This window comes from Clupea harengus, chromosome 19, assembly GCF_900700415.2.
Source record: "Clupea harengus chromosome 19, Ch_v2.0.2, whole genome shotgun sequence".
Taxonomy (NCBI): Eukaryota; Metazoa; Chordata; class Actinopteri; order Clupeiformes; family Clupeidae; genus Clupea; species Clupea harengus.
This window is the reverse complement of record NC_045170.1, coordinates 12,330,080-12,351,978: the sequence shown is the minus strand read 5'-3', so window position 1 is coordinate 12,351,978 and position 21,899 is coordinate 12,330,080. Positions and strand designations below refer to the sequence as shown.

The 21,899-nt window shown below is 46.2% G+C and overlaps 1 protein-coding gene across 6 annotated transcripts in view; it reads right to left on the bottom strand.

Moving 5' to 3' along the window:
- Positions 1-30: 30 nt before the first annotated feature.
- LOC105909052 (protein MTSS 1) overlaps positions 31-21,899 on the bottom strand; it is a 40,180-nt gene continuing 18,311 nt past the window's right edge. The window contains exons 4-16 of one of the 6 annotated variants that reach the window (XM_031585945.1): positions 14,363-14,447; positions 13,734-13,825; positions 13,230-13,304; positions 12,673-12,684; positions 9,905-10,062; positions 9,037-9,144; positions 8,764-8,861; positions 8,000-8,210; positions 6,224-6,340; positions 5,595-5,852; positions 4,880-5,047; positions 4,618-4,777; positions 31-2,709 (exon numbers count right to left, since the gene is read on the bottom strand). In XM_031585945.1, coding sequence (XP_031441805.1) covers positions 2,129-2,709; positions 4,618-4,777; positions 4,880-5,047; positions 5,595-5,852; positions 6,224-6,340; positions 8,000-8,210; positions 8,764-8,861; positions 9,037-9,144; positions 9,905-10,062; positions 12,673-12,684; positions 13,230-13,304; positions 13,734-13,825; positions 14,363-14,447 — 2,123 coding nt within the window. In that variant the 3' untranslated portion in view covers positions 31-2,128. The remainder of the gene's footprint in view (positions 2,710-4,617; positions 4,778-4,879; positions 5,048-5,594; positions 5,853-6,223; positions 6,341-7,999; positions 8,211-8,763; positions 8,862-9,036; positions 9,145-9,904; positions 10,063-12,672; positions 12,685-13,229; positions 13,305-13,733; positions 13,826-14,362; positions 14,448-21,899) is intronic. The other 5 variants (XM_012837636.3, XM_031585946.2, XM_031585947.2 and 2 more) reach the window with 5 other exon arrangements.

The window sequence follows — 21,899 nt, the reverse complement described above, 5'->3', positions numbered from 1 at the left end:
TCTCTGACCAGGGATCGCTGTAGTAATACATTTTTTTTTTTTTTCAACACCTTTATTGTAAGCTGAATCAGCTGTTTGACAGAGAGGGGATAGAACTACAGAAACAGGGACCATCTTTGAAAGGCCAGAGGAGACAGGATAGAAAACATATAAACAAAAAGTCAACTCTCCATACACCGACATGGTACTGAAGCAAGCATTAGCAACAGTGTCTAAGAAATCCTGAAGGCTGACAACGGGTTAAAAACACCAACTTATGCATTTTTAACATCTGGATCATTTTACAAAGGTAACGTTTTGGCAACTTATCTAAACAGCTGTACTCTGGGGAAAAGAAAAAGAAAACAACACATAGTTACAGCTACAGTTGTTTGACATTTATAATAAACCACTTATGTTGTAATCAAGACAAGAAATCACACAAGTGCAGATAGTTCAAAATGTTAGCGTCATATGCATGTAGCATCAGCTACTCTGTTCTACGCACATTATAGAGGTCTGCTTTTTCTGGGACAATAACACAGACCTCAGTTGCTGTACAATATATCCATCAGCTCTAAAATGGGGATGTGGTGAGTGTGGAAGAGGGAATTTATTTGGATAAATAGTTGTTGTTTGTTTAACTAATGCACATTAATACTTTGAAAGCAACATGCAGAAATACATTTCTTTATACTTTTGTCATAAAAGTGAATGTCAACAGTGTAGCTGAGCTAGCACTTCCCTTGGGAAAACTGTTTTAGACTGCTGTAGTCTTACGTCAATGAGGTAATTGCTTTGAATTTAGAGTGGTTTTTGGGGGTGCTTTGTGGGAAATGTAGTTTCTTTGTAGACCACCTGTTCTCGCAGGAGCCTTACGTGTTGAAATAAGTTAAGGGTAAAAATATATAATATAAAAAAATGCAAAGCTTATACTGAAGCAGCTCCCCAATCCAAAATGTATATTTCCACCAGTGTATATGAATGGAAATGAAGAGGCTGGCATCTCCTAGAAGCTGACTCCAGGAAGTAACAGAAAGTTACAAAAGGAGTTTCTGCGTAGCAACAGGGCATTGGCGGTCTGTCTACTGAAATGCTTGGAACATGTTTGACTAACCTCGAGGGCCATCAGTCTTTTAGGGGGCTCAGCTCACAGTGAAGAGAAATCAATAAAAAAAAAAAAAGAAAGGTTCCCCAACTTGGAGAGGACTTAACTCAAAACTTCAACTTAAAGAAATGTTTGACCATGGGTTTGGGTTCATCTACACTTTGGCTTTTCCCAAAGTGCATCACTCCAGTGAAGTGTAGTGTATTGAATACATAGATGGAGGAATTTCTGCTGATGTGACGTGATGGGTGTAAAGAGATGCTAAAGCTTTATCCCCCCAGACACTCTCATCCTAATTTCAGTTGAAACATACAAATGTGTCTGGACTAATTAGACCGTTCTATATACAATACTGCCAGACACTGCACAGTCAATTGCTGTATGTGTCAGTGGTCATAATAAATGTTAAATTTGGGCATGCATGTTAATCTATAGGGACGTATCAAAGGATTTTCATAAGAGAATTATTTAAGAGACCTAAAGATGATGCCATATTGCAGTTCTGGCTGTTCTCTAGTGCACTTTTCTTTCAGTTTAACAGCTCTATCTAGTAGATTGTCCACCCCTAACTCTTGACATTGCTTTATTTTTTCTTTAACTCTGGCATTTTCACAGAAAAGATAAATCCTATTAAGTGAAATGAAACTATTGAAAAACGCTCAGCTTTGAGGCTTTTTGGCACCTTTTTTTTCCAGAAGTGGGGATTACAAATGGAGTATCAATGACAAAAAAAAACATATAAACATACTGTATAACACTTCAAAATATAATTAGAATTATTTATGTACAAAACAAAGACAGAGCCTTTTTCGTCTAATTTGAAAAGTCATGGAAATATTAAATTCAAATCCTCCAATCTCTCCCTGCCCATAGACCCACATATATTTCTAAGGACACCTCATCCAGACCGCATATTTCCCTTCCTACTGCCACAGGCATGGACACAGGTGTCATGTTATATCGCAACACAAACTTTTGCTACATGTTAGACCCTCCCACCCCACTTTACTGCTTACACACATGCAGTAGGAGGGTTGGGTTTCAGGCTATGCGGGGGGCCGACCGGTCGTTGGTTGTGGTTTTCTTCAGTTTCACACCTCGGCGAATGGCCAGGAGCATGTGGTCCCCCTGGGCACCGGACGACCCGGCCTCCACCGCGTTGGTGTCGCCACGGGGCTCCGAGTCTGGAGCGTGAGTTTGCGGTGAGGACGCAGGGCTGCTGCCGGTGTTTCCTCCTGTGGCCGTGGGTGACCCGGTGGGGCTTGGCGACGAGGCTGCCTCGCTCTCCTCGCTGAAGGGCAGGCCGGCGGGGAGCTCGGGGACGGTGGGGGTCTTAACGGGCACCATGGGCGTGCGGATGGGGATGGGGCCCATGCTACCGGAGGGCCGACGTAAATTGGGCTTGGAGGAGGGCGTGCGGCGGATGGTGGCCGTGCCCGGTGTTAGGATGACCGGGCCGCCGTTGGATGGCAGCCCCGCAGTGGAGGCAGGCCGCTTGGACTGGAACATGCGGCGGTAAGACTGACTTATGTCACTGTTCCGCGGGATGGTGGAGGACTTATCGAAGTCCTGCTGGTCCACTTCCTGCTCCCCACCCACTGAGAAGTAGTCATAATCTGACACTGCAGCAGGGAAGGAAAGCATATGGAGACTGTTACATACAACAGTGCCAGAAATCATAAACAATGCCATGTACATCTAACTTCTGCCCATAAGAGCTGCAGGGGAAAGGTTGTTGATAAATCTAAGTGGGGTCCACCCATTGCTTTCATATAATGTTCAAATTCAGGAAAACTAAATTAGTGCAAACATTATTTTATAAAAATACCAGATCAAATATAATGATCATCTTAGATGTCTCTAGACCAGGGGTCTTCAACCGGGGGTCCGCGACCCCCAGGGGGTCCGCGGAGGTACTGCAGGGGGTCCGCCAAATTATTTCATCTGAAGCATTTTTCCCTCTACCAAAAATTAAAAACGTCCAATAGGCTACATAAACATAAACAGATCGTAACAATTGCTTTCTATTCGTTTATAAAATAATACATAGGCTACCCATGAATCTTCACGAGATCATTTGATTACCATGGCAACATATGCACTTTTAGCTACATTTAGCTATCTGGTGCCAAAACACGTTACCTGCCATAACCATACAATTTAAACGTTTTGTAATTTCTCGGAACAAAAGCTCCACGTCATACAGCACTGATGGCGGTTCAGATGATCTACCTTCTTCAGAGGATGCCAACATGTCTTAATACCCAAAAACGCAAACTGTAGAAAACACGTAAATATTCAAATAATGATCTGAAGTTTGGCTTCACCTACAAAGAGACCGATGGTGACAAACTACCAGTGTGCGTGGTTTGCTCTCCCGTGCTATCAAACGAAAGTATGAAGCCATCAAAGCTGCAACGACACTTAGACTTAGAGACAACCCATGCTCACTTGAAAGAAACAAACATTTAATATTTCCCGTTTAAAATATTTTGAGGGCCAGCAGACAATCAGCCACAGTTGGCAAGCTAGCTTTAAAACCCTCTTATCAAGTTGCATTACGTGTCGCTCAGACCAAAACGCCATACATAATTGCGGAAAGTTTAATATTGCCAGCAGCTAGTCATATGTGAAAAACAACGTTTGGGAAGGAGGAGTACGTGAAAAAAACTGAAAAGCATCCCTTCGCTTTTTTCCCCCTTTCAATTGATGAATTGGCAGCTGATGTGAGGGCACAACTAGTCGCGAAACTCCCGAAAGCAGATTATTTTGCACTACAATTAGATGAATCCACAGACATGTCAAACGACCCTCTGTTTTTAGCGTTTGTGTGGTTGTCTACCAAAATGAGATGCAGGAGGAATTTATATTCTGTAAGCAGCTGCATGGACGTACAGAAGAGTTCAGAGACTTTCAAAGTGATCGACAATTTTTTCCGTGAACATGATATACCCTGGCCAAAATGTGTCGCGATGTGCACAGACGGTGTAAGAGCCATGTGTGACGCACTGAATGCTTCATAGGGAGAATCTTGTTGCCAAAGACATGAGTGATGAATTGTCAAACGTCAGGCCTCTCACTAGATCATGAGATATTTCATCCATACTTAAGCTTCTCAAGCTACTCAATTATTTGTCCCCCCCCCTCATTGAATACAGAGTAATGGCTAACTGTAAGGGAGAAAAAAAATCATAAAATTATAAACAGAATAAATTGAAACGAGTTGTGTGTTACAAATTATGTATCATTATGTTCAAACATGTGTAGGGGAGTGTGTGTGTGTGTGTGTGTGTGTGTGTGTGTGTGTGTGTGGCTGAGTGTGTGGCTGATACTTAGTTCCAGATAAAATATATGAATATCAGGCCTAAATTTGGGGCGGCGGAGGTGGGGGTCCCTGCTCAGTGTCTCTCTCAGCCAAGGGGTCCTTGGGCTGAAAAAGGTTGAAGACCCCTGCTCTAGACGAACAAACTCAGTATTGTACATATAGTATGCAAAAGATGGATCATGTGTGTAAAAGAAAATACACGTACCTTGTGAGGGGATGGTGTCTTCGGAGCAGCAGGGTGTGTTGGTCTGGGTGCTGTAGCCGCTGGAGCACTGGAGGGAGTCTCTGCTGGAGTGCTGGATGTCCAGCTGCAGGCCTCGGCTCAGGGCCATGGCCAGCTCCTCATGGGCCTCTGCCTCCTCCTGCTGCAGCGCACGCACACAAGAACATACAGTTAGACACTAGAGGGCGCTGGCCACCCACTCAGTCTCAGCACTGCACTCAAAGCGATAGGCGGTCTAACCTACCCTAGGAGTACTGTTTGTGTTGGTGGTCCTGGGTCTCTGTGCGTCTTCTCCAGCAGTGCTGGCTTCTCCAACCTGAGGGCTTGTGGGGTCTGTGGGCTCACGCTTCTCCTTGTTCCTCCTCAGCGTGTTCACCATAGGTTGGTCATAGGGCCCAGGCTTAGCCCAGTCCTACACAGACAAACTGCTTTAGAGAGATTTCCATAATAGGGGGGTGCTGAGCAATAAATATAAATGTTCCCGGATTAGGTGGTGGTTAGTTTGTTTTCGAGAAGAAAATCCTAATGCACATTTTCTCGAGAAAATGTGAATGACACAGAAAATGGAAAAAACATTAAATAGAACAAATTCCATGGGCTATCCATTATATTGTTTTTCATTCCATTCAATCTGTGGTTTGTGAACTGCTGGAGCAACTGAAGTATGGTCGAGATCCAAGAAAATTAATATTTTCATTTTGCTAGAGCTCTCTGACGCCAGGCCTACCAGAAACAGAGAAAAGGTTTCATGTGGCTGTATCTCCATACACCAGAGTAACTGGAGATAATCAACTGGGGCTAATGGCAGCTAATGAATGCTATTAGAAGTTAAAAATAGCCGAATGACTGCACAGAGTAGACTGTTGAGAAAGAAATGACAAATGTAGACGAGGAAGAGGAGGAAGAGAGATAAAAAAAAAGGAGATGAGAGACGTCAACGATATGGAGGACGGACAAACCTTCCAGCTGGGCACTCTGGAGGAGAAGGGCATCATGCCCGAGCCCAGGGGGCAGTAGGGGGGGAAGTCGCCCACAATGGATGAGCCGGGGCGGGACCAGGGCCACAGCGGGGAGGGGGGAGTCGGAGGGGTGGTGGAGGAGAGGGTAGCGGATGTGGGGATGAAGGGTGGTGGGGGGTACTGGTACTGCTCTGGGGGGCACTCTTCACGCAGACAGGGCGAGTCGGGGGGTCTGTGATGGTCGTAGCCATTTGATAACTGAATGAGTGGGATGGGACAAAAACGACATAAAAACAGACACCGGGGGGGGGGGGGGGGGGGGGTAAACAAATCAGGATCAAACTTAAAGTACATGTAAAACAGAAATAAAACTGACACAACTTAAAATATTACAATGAAGTGATGCATGTGGGCAAATAAGTCTTAAAGATTCATGTAAAATGAATGCAATGTTCATAATGTTTATAATATTGCTCAGAAAAAAATGAAACAAATGCAAAGGACTAAAATTAGAATCCCGTGAACATAGAAATGGATCCACCAGCATCATGTGTGTGTGTGTTTGTGTGTGAGTGTGTGTGAGAGTGAGTGAATGAGTGAGTGAGTGAGCGAGAGACCAGTGTGTTCACCTTCTCCCTGTCTGTGTCGGGGCTGGGCTGATTGGTCCCCTGAGGGGCATGTGGGCTGCCCTCGCTGCTTGCCTGACCAGACTCAGAGGCGTCCGACGAGCACGACCCAGAGGAGGGCTACAGCACAGCCATGCAGCGGCACACACACGGGACGCGCACGCACACAACGGGTGGATTGGCAGAATACACACACAAACACGAAGCAAGAGAGGAACATTACACACACACACACAAACACAGCCAGAGAGGAAGCATATTGACACAGGATCCGCAGGAACAGAAGGCCACAGCAGCAGCGTAGCATCACACAGTTTACCAGGATTGGTAGAAATCAAAAGAAATAAACAGAAGAGATGGAAGAAGGATGGAAGAGGACAGGACACACACACACACACACACACACACACACGCACACACAGACAAAAAGACAGAAGAAGTATGTTAAAGACTTGTGAAAGAAAAAAAATAGCGCTCAAACTTCACTAGGCACAAACAAAAGCACTAATACAGATGCAGCATGAGAGGATGGCACAGTGAACTGGAAGCAGAGACATAGAGGCTGAGGCTGGTATGGGCCCCAGTGGGGTCAGTCATGTGCACAGCAGAAAGCAGCACTTCAGCACAAACCGTCAGCTGCCTAAGCAAGAAAACACGGCCAGAATAGGGGAACGACAGAAAGAGAGACAGAGCGAGAAAGAGAGGAAGAGAGAGAGGGAACGCTGAGAAAGCCATGCGCAGAAAGCACATTGGACCCCTCTGAGACCATGGCCTGTGGCAGAGGTGTGGAGTGGCAGATGAAACCACACACACACACGCACACACACTCCAACTCTCAAATACATGCTGACACTGACAATCTTCTTTTATTAGATGTGTCTCATGTGTACTGCTAGGACTGCTGTGGGAATCATTAAGATGTCTATCATGCCCCAACATATTTATGGCAGCACAGTATGCTACCATAAACAGCACATATAGTAACCATAGCGCTTTGTTCTCCTTATAGCAACAGCAAACCAATATACCTGCACTCAAACCAAAGCAGTTTGAGGCCATACTGCTTTGTTGTCCATAGAGTAGCGACAAACCAGTATGATTTCACATAAGCTTGATTTACTAACCATTAACACTAGAGCTCGTGTCCTACTATGAGACTGGGACATGTCTTGTGTGGTTGATGTGGTTTGATGATTAGCCAGGTCCCTGCATCAGGGGTGACCTACTGTGTGTGTGTGAGGCCTGTGTGTGTGGGGGGACAGGCAGACATGGGTGCAGTCTCTCTGTACTATCTCTGCTCTTGTGTCGGAGTGGTTCAGGTCGTTGCAGGTCGGTGAGTCATCCAGCACTCCCCACCCAGCCTGCCGAGGCTCCAACATGGCTGTGCCATCTAACGAGCAGTGTTACCTAGCAACAAGTAAGTGTTCTGACAAAGGCTGATGTGGATGGATGGAGAGCTGTGTGTGTGTGTGTGTGTGTGTGTGTGTGAGTGTGTGAAATCTACATACAACTGTGTGTTCAGAACCAGATGTTTATATGGGACCTGCAGCTGTGCCTGGTTATAATGGCTACGGAATGGCTATAGAATGTAAATACAAAAAAAACACTACAGTTTATTTCCGTTTATTTCATATCAGACCCTTAATTAATGAAGTTTGTAAAGAAATTGACCAATTGATTCTTCCTGGAACGGGTTGTGGCATAGAGGAAAATGACCCATGACCTTTCCTGCAGGTTATCAGCCCCCACCCATTAAGATTGACAGGCCGAGAGCCGTACCTGTGGGCTGGTCTCGGGAGGCATAGGGGACGGGGACTTGGACTGGTAGGCATCCTGGGAGATGAAGCCAGAGTCGTGCGAGGAGACGCTGGGCAGGCGGGCTGGACCCTGCTGGGGCGGGGCAGAACCACGGTAACGGTAGTGGGAGGTGGGTGAGTGAGAGTGAGATCCGCTGGAGCGCGAGTCACTGCTGTTCACACTGTTTAGACTGCTACTGAGATAGAAGAAAGAGATAGAGGAGGAGAAAAAGAAAAAGAGAGAGAGAGAGAGCGAGATAGAGAGAAGATACAGATGAGAGGGGGGTAAATTATAGAACGTCAGCAATAGTACAAATTAACATACAGTGGAAGCAATCAACATTTTGTAATATCGTTTTCTACTAAACAGTATAAGACAATATCATATTGAGGTGATGCAAAACTACTGATACAGAAAAGATCATTGAGCAACATTATTGCAATGCTTATTTTTGACCACAAGGGGGGCCTTTAGGATCACAATCACTCTCCTGGCACAGAGATGCTGGTTGCCGGTCAGCAAAGATAAAGATTTGACTAAATTGTGATTCAATTATATTTCAGATTATTTTTGCGACACAGGGTTTGCTGATTTCCATTATATACTTACAGTGTATATAACAGATAGTGTGATATTAAATAGAGATATCTCTGATCAGATCTGAGATACAATGCCGTGATGCAGATCCACCTCTGTGATCCCGCCCAGTTTAACCCTTTGCGCTGAGCATTGTTCTGCCACTGTACCTGCACATACTGGACTTCCTGGACGCTGTGGTGCTGGGAGAGGACGGGGGAGTCTGGTAAGACCAGCTGTAGTCTGAGCCTTTCAGGTCCATAATTACCTTTAGAACCAGAGCCATGTCATTAGTTAACAGGATTGGGAACCACACCAGTAAAGGCTACACAAAGCATACTCATTTATTTGGGGTAAGTAGTGTAGTAACTGTGGGTGAGTAGCGATTCAGTGGTGCCTAGATTGCTGGTGGGGAAACAGATGTAGACTGTGTTGAGGCACACCTGCTCGCTGGATGGGGGCAGTTTGTGTGGGTCCATGGTCAGCGTCTTGAGGTCATCAGAAATGGCCTGCAGGTGGGTGATCTCTCCCAACATAGACATCTCCTCTTCCTGAGGGTCAAAGTGGGAACAACACACACACACATTTAAGTTGCACATTATACTCAGGGGGTTCACATACAGTACATCTGTCATCTTGAGTGTTTTCACTTTGCATTAGTCTTTTATTGATTGTGTTTAGTTGACAGAACATATGCAGAGTTCAAAGCATTTGAGTAAGACGAGAACTCAGAGGCATCCAGGAAGAATGTCACATGGCTCTAAAAACAGCAGAGGACACCACTGCAAGCCAGAGGGGGGGGGGCAGATGGCTGATTATCACAGAATAGGCAGCATTCACATCAACTATAACCGGCTCTTTTCTATTCAATGATAAAGGGCTTCCGGCGGAATAAAAAAATTGGGACACATGGTGCTGTTTAAGGAAAATAACCGCCTGTCTCTCCACCTTAAATGTTGCCTATTTTGCAAATAGACTGAGGTATATGGTGTCCAGGAAAGGGAGAGGAAGTGTAGTGTGTCAAATACAGAGGGAAAAGAGAGAGAGAGAGATAAAGAGATATCAGGAGAGCATGGTAGAAAAAGGAAAGATACAGAGACAGAGCAAGAGACAACATGAAAGGACGTAGGGGACTCACCTGCATTGAGAATAAGGTTTTGAAGAAGGGAAGAGGAAATTGAGAGTGTTGAAGAGAGGGAAAGTTTAAAAGGTTTTAAAAGAGTTCCTGAGTAAGAAGGGGTGGGATCGAAGTGAAAGTGATTGAAAAAAAATAAACGAGAGACAAACAGGAAGAGTATGAAGGGGACTCACAACGACGGGGCGCAGCATGGAGACAAAGGTGCAGAAGCGTCCACGCTCCTCGATCAGGGCCTTCCTGACGGCCTGCTTCTCCGTCTCCTCCAGCAGCAGGTATTTGTCATTCACGTCCTGCATGGCACTGTCTAGCTGCGGCTGGATGTCCCCACGGCCTGGGTTCAAAAAGAGCCAATGTTGCCATGGTTACGACCCAACGTCTGCCTTGTTGCAATTTTTTATCCCATAAAATGAGCCTATACTTTACACCTTAGGAATACAGCACAGTGCTTTATGTCCCACAAATACAGTTTGTGTCATGACAGCACATCATGTGTCTTAAAACTACAATATTTGTATTTCTTATTTATTTTCTGATAACAAATAGTGAGGCAGTGTAGATATCATTCCTGCTATGGCTAGTGCTTGCAATAGCCCTTAGTATGGATCACACACATGCGGACAAAGGGCATACTTTTTCAGGTGAATGGGGTTTGGAGTCTTGATAAACTCCAAGATGCATGACACTGTACCTACAAGGGACCTGCACACACATAGCTACTGTCCAGAACTATTCTTCCTGCCAATGAATGACCCCTATTTTCACTGTTGACTCAGACTTTCCTATATGGACACAAGAAATGACTCATCAACTAATCCCAATATTTGCCTGGGAGTCAAATGTCCTCCGCTCTTTAAAACTGACGGTGTTCTGCACACTCTTAAAGCAATGATCTCCAAGTATATGGTACTAATCTCTGCACAATTATTTAGATTTTTCAGGCCTTTTAGCTCTGCCTCAAAGTTTCACGCACATAGTTTCACTGAACACATGTCCACTGCTGCTGGTCTGTCTGTGCAGATGTCCTTTCCCAAAGTTCAAGAGCAAATCAAGTCAAGCTGTGGAACCGGTTGGTGGCTTCAAGCAGGGTCACACCCTTGCCGTGCTGCAGCAGGCAAGATCAGACACTCTTAGGGAAGAGACAGTCCCCGAGGCAGGAAACACACTGTGTCACAGTGCGCCATTGTATCTAATCACACGCACTTATACAATGGCTGTGCAGGAAAAAGACTGTACTGTGTGGCCGTAGCCCCAGTGTGATCCCTCATTATATCTATCTGTACAGACTATCTCTTGATGACGTGACATGGTAGGTGAGCTGAGAGGGACAGCTTGAGACAGCAGCATTTATGCAAGGAGCCCATTTGAATGCAGAATGTGGGAATATGATAAGAGCCTATCAAGTGACTGGGAACCATGAGCTGAAGAGTTTAGAAAAAAAGAGAATAAACAAAACAAAAAAATGAGAACGAAAAAGAGAAAAAAACAAGCCCAAACCCAAAACGTGAAAGGCCCCTCAAGATGTAAACATACAATTAAAGTTTTCAGTTTCACAGCAGAGCCAGCAACAGTTATGCGGTGGAGGGAAGGCTATCTTATTTTCCAGGGAAAGAGGAATTCCTCTGTCACATGAAGTGCAAATCTACGCTCACAGACAGACACACAGGCATATGCACAGATACACACACCAGTACGTTTCCCACATGGCTTTAACGTTTACCAAGGCAGTACATTCTCCACGACGCTCTCCATTCCTCACTAACTGCATGCAGAACGATGCTGGGATTTTCCCTTGCACAAAATAACAGGCCCTTCCTGCTACTGTACTGTGCTGCTGACCACAGACAGGGTTCCTCAAGGGTCAGTCCAAAGAACTCTCCGTTTCTAAGGTCGGCCTCAGGTTGGAATGTAAAATACAAGACAGCAGATTTATGCGATCTGCAGGCTGGAGCCACAATAATCCATTCATGATGATTCATATTGTGTCTAAAAAAAGTTTACCAAAACAACTCTGGTGAAAGTGAGGACTCAAAATACTGAGGGCTGTATTCTTTTAGATAATGTCTTCTTCATTCTTTTTCATTCAGACCACATTGACGTATATTATAACACCTCATATTCTATGACTAAAGTCATTTTCACGCCACTGAACCCTACCATCACCATGCAATTACATATGGTAACAGACATACGCTTCAGGAGAGCCTGAATGGTATACTGTATTTTCATTATGTGTACTGTTCTGACAAATGCTTACGCAGCTTTGCTGGGTAAATTGTTTCATTTAATGTCTTGCCTATTTAAATATCTTATGAGAGTTCAGTAGAATTAAGTATGGATTTACTGGAGTGGCCTTACTTTAAAGGAGTGACCTTACTTTGAAAAGTTGTGTTTTGGGAAGAAGTCAGGTAATGTATGGAAGAATACTGTCTTAGCGTGTGTGTAGAGACTTGGCGAGTTTAAAATAAATGTAAATTCCCTTGTGGTTGTGGAAACAAATTCTGAGGAAGGTGATCAGGTAAGGGTTACCTGTTTAGCATGACAAAGGACACACACACCTGAACTGTGCAAGTTGTATATTTGATTTTGTTCTTGCTTCTTTGCATACTTATCTATGAACACATAGGCCCATGCCTGGGTTGTGACAGGCAAAGTCATGCCACACACAAGGGAAAAGGTAAGGGAATGGTAGGAGTGTGACTGTAAGTCTGGGGGCCAATGGGACATATGCCACTGTGAGGAATGTGACCAAAAACTGGACTGGTCATGTCAGAAGTTACCCCTAAGTACAGATCCAGGATCATCCGAATGGTTGGGGAAGAATCCTTTTCTAATAATTGAGGGCTTCTCCTAGATCAGCACTTAAGGACTTCTTCCAGGACCACACAGAAGGTGAGGGGGGAGGTCAACAGGTCAACAGAGAACCGCGACACACAAAACTTACCAAACACATCAGCTGGAAAGTACAGGGGCATGATGGGAGGCAAAATGGCGCGTGGTAGCGCAAAGAGGAAAATATTTCAGTCAGTTTCATATTCAGAGACACATGGCCAGTACTTGAGTGGGTTATCTCTGTTACAAAATCGCCTAAGCTCTTAAAACACAAGTCACTAAGATCCACTTGTTGGAGGAAAATTATTTGGGCATTGGACAAATTAATTGTACAGACACACACTCAAGAAGAGGCCCTGTAAACTTAATCCTCTACATTAAATACTTCGTGTCCTCTGCTACCTCCTCAGTTCCCAAGTCTACGCTTTAGAGTGGTTCAAGTGATGTATGCTAAATATAATGATTTAGTTAAAAGAAAACAACATATATTTTAAAGCTGGGATAAAAGAGGACTTAAGTCAGTCTGCACAATGTGAAAAAGTGAATGAACAAAAACAAATGCTTTATCTAACATAATGACCTTTAAAATAAAAATAAAAAACAGTGTGTGACAGTACGGGCTGTGAGTTTGGTGCACAAAAAGACAGTGGGCCTCTGCAGTCCCATTACCTTTCTTTGCTTTCTTCTGCAGCTTGAGCGTGTCAGAGGATTTCTTCTTGATCTCCTGTCGGGCCTTTTTGTACTCTGCACAGGGAAACACAATGGGTCTTTACGCTGCAGTGCTTTGTGGGGCATACTAGACCATAAGAAGTGAAAAAAAAGAATGAATTCACACCTTTTTGATTGCACTAAAGAGAGCTGAATGTGATGAATGTGTGTTGCAGTGTACTGGAGCTAGAGAGCTTATAGTTTCTGATACAAGACTTCTCAGTTGCATAATGCATTTCTTTCTCACTACTATGAGTGTTACTGAAAATGGATAATATAACAGTAAGTGATACAATGAACCTAAGGCAGATGACCTGCAGATAAATATATTGTGAATACATATAGGCGGTTGTAAGGCCTACACAATATACTCTGTAGGTTTGTATTGAAATGAAATATGTTAAAGCAGTAAACTGGTGAAAGCGGTGCGTTTTAGTGAGCATGCAAGCTCTCTCCAGGGCCCACCTTTGGCATGGTCCTTGTCCAGGGTGTTGGCCACCCGCTTCCACTCCTCCATCTGCTCCTGCAGCGGGTTGATCAGGCAGTCGATGAACACCCTGAGGGGGGTTCACACACATGTCATCCCAAAAGCACAGTAAGCTCTACAACAACATCAAAAAACTAGCCCACAAAGCTCTGTTTCACCCCCTTTTAAAATGAGTAGAAAATATTTGTGTGGTGTACTGCAACAGAAACACTGTGTATGTGCCTACAGTGAGAAAGTCACAGGAGGCCAAGATTCTTGTCACAAAATGACATGGGAAAAAAAGAAAATCGGACTTTTTAGCACCAAAGTAAAGCATTCCATTCAATGTTAGCATCGTGCCCTAACATCTCCATGTGTGGCATGCAGGGAACAGTGCTGAGGTTAAGCCGGGTCAGTGTGTTATGTGTTTGTTTGTTCTCACGGCAGCGTGACTGTGTGTGTGTGTTTGTGTGTGTGTGTGTGTGTGTGTGTGTGTGTGTGTATAGTGTGTGGGAGAAAAAAACCCATAGGCTCCTTCTCTTCTCTTCTCTTTCTGCGGTGGTGTCTGTGTGTCTTTAACAAAAATCCCAGTTATCTCATCTCTCAGCGGGGGACCCGGCAGGCTTACATGGAGAACTGCCTCAGTTTGGCCTCGATGCTTCTGTGCCTCATGCACATCCTGGTGAGGGCTGAGCCGATGTCCCTGGTGCCTCCTGAAACAAGAACACAGATGCTCCTTCAAACACAAGCAGTTACAAGATTAAACACGCCGGACCATAAAACCCATGGGACTGCATCCCTTTACACCATACAGAAACTGCGATGTAGAGGTGTCAATATTGTTTTGTGGTAACAATTCAATTGGACCTTTTTGTTGTTTTCCTGATTTCAGCTTCCTTGCTTTCTTATTTACTCATGTGGAATCACGGGTCACAGTAATATTACAGTTACATAGTTGTATTAGAGTACATGGAGATTAAATGATAGAGTGAGTTAAGGCTTTAGAGACAGAGGTGAAAGGACAGGCGCTATGGACTCACGGTCCATTTGAGACAGTGGTTTCGCATCGTGCTACCACTTTTAACACAACCATCCCATTTGGCATCCACTCATGGGAGAGAATGGAGGCAGTGGTGGGCACACATCCCCCCACCTCCCCACCTCCCCACTCCCTTTCACTTCCCCTCCACCAAAGAGCCTTCACTTAAGTGTGACCATGAGCTCTTTAAAGCAAACCAAACAAAGCTCATGACCTCATCGCTCCAGACAGGCAGGGCAGAGGGAGGGAGAGAGGGCAGAGGGAGGGAGAGGGGAGAGGAGAAGTCAGAGGATGGAGGAGGAGGAGGAGGAGGAGGAGTAGAGGGTGTAAAGTGCAAAGTGCCACAACATGTTTTTTGAAAATAATTCCTTGAAAAATATCCATCCCTTGTTTTACAAAGACCCCGACATCCCCTTGGGATTGTACAACAGTCACCCTCCACACCCCAAACAGAGAGGTTCCCAGAGCCAAGCACCAGCAGCAGCAGCAGCAGCAGCAGAGAGGAAGGCCCCTTCAGCCACAGATGGCCACATTCTCTCTGGCTGGGACTGTAACCCCCTCTGGAGGTATTGTTCCCCAGCCTCCACTCCTTTGGCAGCCAAAATCTCTCTTTAAAAAAAAAAGCACTGAAGGAATTCATCACTGTTGAGCTTCAACAGTTTGGCCAGAAACGAGGATGATGAGTGATTGTGGTGTGAAAAAGAAAGAAAAAAAAATAACAAATAGATGTGACCATTTCTTAACCTGCAGGGATGATCAATATCTTATGCTACGGCTCATACATGATTACAATAGCGTGACATTCTGACTGCGGTGACCTCCGAATGTGGCCAGGCTCCAGCACAAAGATGGCAAGCCCACTGAACTGTTAACATGACCTCGCTTCCTAGACAGCGAACGCAACAAAGGCTCACGTCAATGGAGAACCAGTTTCACCAATCAGGGCGCTCTAGTGCTGTCATGTGACCTGGCTCCTTTATTTCTCCGATGCCGGCCTGTATAATTCAGTCATGTTTCTTTTGGCTCCCTCACTCGCCGCCTGGGCTTTCCGAAAGGCCCATCTCAATCATTGCCTTTTCAGAAATGACAGGGCCCAAAGCAGAACAATGGGACAATGGGCGAGTCTGGCCTCTGTGGTGTTTGTTGTTGCGAGGCCGAGGCCGAGGCGGTTCGCTGGTCAGGGCTGGTGAAGGTGAATGCCGGAGTCGTACATTTTTAATGCAACGGCGAGGGTGTTGAGTTGCAGCGAAACCTAGCCTTTAATCCACATGAATGGCACTCATACGCGCAACTGTGGCCAAGAAGGATGAGCACACTTTCTGTTTACTCCCCCACTCCCTCTCTCACTCCCTGTTTTTTTTTCTCTCTCTCTCTCTCTCTCTCTCTCTCTCTCTTTTCTGTTGCTCTTTGGCACTCCTGCACATCCTTGAGTGGGTTAGGGCTTTCTATGGCAGTCCCATTAGCAGGGTGCCATCAAGTTTACAAACCCACCAGTGAGGCGAGGGGGTTACTATGCTGTTGATCCGGGTTGGAACACTCCCCAACATTCAAGCCATACTTTGAGAGCTCGCCGGCTGAAGTCACTGCTCTGGAGGCTTGGGTGTCCATTTCGGTTCCCTCGCCCACAAACACAAGACAAGCCTGGCGGCGGTTATCAACAGCTGAGCAATCAAGGCAAAGGCTGTGACCTCGTTCACCCGAGGCTCTCTCACTCCACGGGTTTAATGTTTTAGATTCATTTTTGCCAGAGTTTTTATGTACTCTGTATAGAGGAATGTGCTATTTCATATGGTATCTTTAAGGAGGTTGTCTGCATACTTTCCATGATGAGAGATAAAACAAAAGACAAAAAGAAAAAAAACACATCTGTGAGGTGAGCATTCTTCAGGTGCGATATACTGATGTATAAACATCAGATTCTGCCTTGCTGGAGTTCCCCTCCTTGTGGAGCAAGTATAATGGACCTTCATTATCCCCTCATTAATTCTAATTTATGGATGAATACAATTTGGGGTGGGGTTGCGGGGGCGATGGAGGGGGTTGGCAGAGGTGGGGGGGGTCCCTCTGTCTGAGACAGTCTTTCTGTCTGAGACATATGAGGCTGAACCCCCACCCCCGCTTCTCTCTGCCCTGCCCTGGTCTTAAAACATGGCTCCTCCATGAAGATATACAACGGCTGTCAGGGGGAAGGTGCAAGTGAGGGAGGTGTTTTGCTTTCTGCAGCTGGCTTCTCCGTGTCTTGTCAGATATGATGAGTTTCCTGCTGGAGTGCGGAGAGCAGCAGGTACACAGAATCTTTCTCCCTGATGATGCTTGCTGGTTGCCATAGAGACAGTCAGTCAATACAAATGTGCTCGCACTGTGCCATGTTATTTCTTTCCACACACACACACACACACACACACACACACACACACACACACACACACACACACACACACACACACACACACACACACACACACACACACACACACACACACACACACACACACACACACACACACACACACACACACACACACACAGCCGCTCCCACTCTGTCTGCTTCTCTCTCTTTCAATCTCTTTCTTCCTGTCTAGGAATCACAGGCGTTTGAGTTTCTTTTCTGACACGCAATCCATATTTCAGTAGTTCTCGCTGGCAGACAAAATAAAATCACACGCAGTGAAAAAGAACATCTCTCCACTCCACTAAACCCCACTAGAGCTCCGCGCTCTGCGCTCTGTGCTCTGGCCCAGTGGGACCCACCTCTCCTCCAGCTGTGTTTGGTTTGTCTGTGGTTTCAATTAGAGGCTATGGAAGACTTGAGTGAAAGTCCTAGGAGCATGAAATCCTTGATGTGTCTGATACTACTGTTTGTCTCTCTATACACTCCCTCCCCCTTCCTCTCTCTCTCTCTATCTCCCTCTCTCTCTCTCTTTCTCTTTATCTCTCTCTTTATCTGTCTCTCTATACACTCCCTCCCTCTCTTTCTCCCTCTCTCTCTTTCTTTCTTTTTCTCTGTCTCTCTATACACTCCCTCCCTCTCTCTCTCTCTCTCTCTCTTTCTCTCTCTCTCTTTCTTCCTCTCTCTCTCTCCCTCCCTATCTCTCTCCCTGTCTCTCTCTCTCTCTGTCTCTCCTCCCAACCCCCTGATGGCTGGCTCCCTTCTCTTTTTTTTTTTGAAGCCCCAGCCCCGGACTGCGAGCCTCAAATCTTCTGACCCCGAAATCTATAAATACGGCTGGCGCTGGGCTCTGGTTGCCAAGGATCCCTCCTGAGTAGCTGATGTATGGAATAGCACTCCTTATTAATAGCTGTGACATGGGGGGGCCTGTGGCGAGCACTGCATTGCAGCAACGCCTCCCCTCTTCCTCCCTCTCTCTCTCTCTCTCCTCACACCCCAGACATACTCTCACACACACTCACACCATCACGCTCCTCTCACTTGTCTTTCACACAACCTCTCTCTTCCTCTCTTTTCTTTCTACATCTCTCCCTCACATTAATGAATTTACACACACAGACACACAGACACACAGACACACACACAGACACACACACACACACACACACACACACACACACACACACACACAGAGCCTCCCTGTTTCTGTCTCTCTCACGCACACGTACACACAATCACACTTCTTCAGTGTTATCATCCCCACTCCTATTTTGCTTTGACGCAGGAGTAAGTGCCTCTTCTGACTAGAGACAGCCAGTCTGTCTGTTGGTTTGCCACCAGTCTGCATCTTGGGTTTCTCCTTTCCTATCATACACACGCTATGCATGTCAAGGTCAGTGTAGCATGCGTATGTGTGTACTTATACTCAAATACATGTGAGCATATGTTTGTTGCTATACCTGTTTCTGTCTGTGTTTGCGCAAGTTGACTTTCATCAAGGGACCTCTTTGTCTCTCTTTCTCCCTCTGCCTCTCTCTCTCTCTCTCTCTATCTATATCTATATCTCTCTCTCAGTCTGTGCATCTTTTTCTGTTTCTCTGTCTCCTGTCTGGAGGGCTGGCATGGGCAGGGCTTGGACAGATGGGCAAGCAGAATACCCTGAGTCGGCAGAAAAACCTGATACGCCACGTTCAGTCGTGCCATGGTGACTTTGCGGCTCCGCCAACCCGCCAACGCCCCTCAGGCACAAAGGCAGTGAGGATGGGAGGTAGGCTGGGCTGGGCTGGGCTGGGGCACAGGTATTGATCTGTGGGACGGAGGCAGTTTTAATGGCAATCAAGCCAGACTGTGCATCTATATAATCAAAGACCAACTGTCCAGCTCCTCTCTCTCTCTCTCACAACCACACACACACACACCCACACACACACACACACAGAGACACTATTTTCTCTCTCTCACTCTGTTTTTCTCTCTCTCACTCTTTTTCTCTCTGTCGCTCTCCCAGACACGATCCATTCAGCCATCCAGTCATTACTTAAAGTGATTACATGGGACTGGCAGGCCGCAGTAAATCAGCCACATTCAAATCTGCTGCTGCGACACTGCTGGGTGCCTGTGGAAATCCACACTGATCCTAATGAACACGACTCAGACATGGGAGCTGTGTTTGTAGAAGGCAGAGCTGGGCAGAAGAGAAAGAATGCAAAAAAAATCAGAAATTTAGTGAGAAATGCATAGACTGTTGTGTGTCTGTTGGCATTTAATTTGAAGGGATTGTGGATTTGGTATCGTGTCGTGAAATTTTCTGTTTTTCTTTTATATGTTTTGTTTTGTTCACCCGAACCCCTTTACCACCTGCCCCAGCCAATCCCGGTCTAGAATTAGCCCTCCGATACCCCAGGGACGAGGAGTTGTCCTTCTGTGCGTGTGTGACACTTGTGCCATGTGACAGGGTGGCTGGAATGCGCTACCAGGAACGCCGAAGACTCCCGTGGATGCAGAGTGACAGCAGCAGTATGTGTGGCCCTCAGTGTGACAGACGTACACACACATTCTCCCACATGCAGGCTAGGGCCACTCAGCTACACACACACACACACACACACACACACACAATCACACACCCTCTCTCTAATAAAAACATTCAGCAATACACACATCCTAGAAAACCTTCTCTTCTTCTCACACACATCACACACCATCATCATCATCACACCACAGAACCACATGGTTACACACACACACACACACACACACACACACACACACACACACACACACACACACACACACACACACACACACACACACACACACACACATCCCTCTTGGGTAGGGAGGGTGAAGCACTACCACCAACATGGCTGCCACAGAGATAAACACAGATAGAGGTTTGCCTCTCCATCCAGCCAAATGACTGTCTGCCACAGTGCTGGGGATGGGATGGAGGCTCTGTTTTGCTTATTGCTGGATTGCTTTTGTTTGACACCTAAGCCCTGTGTCCTGCCCTGTGTATGCTTTGGCTGTAGTGATTTTTTTCTGTATGCCGTTTCAGTCAATGTTATTGATTAATAGTCATCATTCTTCTAAAATCCTATGTCCTTGAGGGCACTGCTATTGGTCAATGTTTGGAGAGTCAGGCCTACAACCTGGAAGAAAATCTATACTGAAGAAGGAAACGGAAGCAATGCTCTTATCCTAACATGTTCAGCATTTACACTTGAGTCTTCCAGCACATCTGAAAACCCGCACGGCTGCATGCAGTTCGGGCAGTGAGTTACGCTAGCTCTTGCTCATTTCTGGCAGGCAGCGGTGTGAACAGTATTTTTTTTTCCCTTTGTGCTCATAACTTCTCAGATGTCAGTTTGAGTGCTGATGTGAGCGCTGTCCTCAGCAGAGCCCCTGCGCCCCTGTCACGAGCTTGAGCCGTGAGAGAGCCGGGCCTCTCTTTCGCGTTTCTCGCCTCTGACCCCCCCCCCCCCACCTCCCCCCTACCCCTCTGCTGTCTGTGCTGGCTTGCGTGCCACGCTGCTGTCAGGCTCCGATGGAGCGCCGTGGGGCCCTGAGTCAAGGGGCCACACAAGGACTCAGAGCAGACAAGGACGTCCAGCCAGCTGCAACCTGAATGCTCACTGCACAACCTCGGCAGCTAGCGCTGGTCTTAGCAGGAGGCTAGTTCAGATCTGTTGGTTCTACCCATGTGGTGAAATGCATGTTTTGAAACACATTTCAGAACTATGAGATACACGGGCCTCAGTGCTCTTCACAGGGCTTTAGTAGTTAGCCCTGGTATTAGAGGTTAGCAACTGGTAGCAACACGGAACTTAACTCTTCTGAGTTAAGTTTAATTTGAGCGCTCTAGTCTGAGAACCCGCTCTCAGTGGTCTACATCTGATCTGAAGTAGCAAGCATATAGTGGCACCAGGAGAGAGATTTTAGACTTTCTAGGGGTTGTGAAGCAACTGTAACGCTCTACAATAACATATGGAGGTTTAGAATCCATGACCTGACATACATATACTGTTTTAATATGGCATGCACTGTGCATCACAAATGAACTGGTTTTAACTGGTGTGACCTACTTCTATGGCCTAATAAAAGATTCAGAGCCAACAGAGACCACGGCCATCAAAGTGATAGGCTCTGTTTGAGAGAGCCTGATTCTCACACAACACTGAACGACCCACTCGCCGAAGCCATCAGTGTTGGAGAACATGAAGTGGCGGCCCCATGGGACTGCCCTGATGGAGCCCAAACACGGCAATCAGTGGCACTGCTGTGATATGGGTCACAATGACCAGCGAGGTCAACAGGACCTTCGCCCCCCCCCCCCCCCCCCCCCTTGAGTAACAGGGTAAAGAGGGATGCGCATGTGCCCGCGGAAGGGGCCTGACCATGTTTGAGCCACTGTTTCTGGCGAGCGGGCAGATTGACGTGATGGCTCTGACAGCCTGCAGGAATGAGGTTACATCCATCTCCGTGCCTGCCAAGGTCACTCATTCCAAGACGCTGCCATTCCCATTCCAAGCATCTCCACTCCCATCATCCCCCCCGCCCCTCTCTACTTCTTCTGGGGTCAGTGCGGCAATGAAAGTGGGGGTTGGGCTGGTTGGGGTATTGGGGGGTCTTTCAAAAATGGCACATTCCTCATCGTGAGGGGGGAGAGGAGTGCTGGAGTTCTTTAAATTCTTTACAAGTTCTATAAATAATGCGTTGCGAGAAACCCTGCACTAT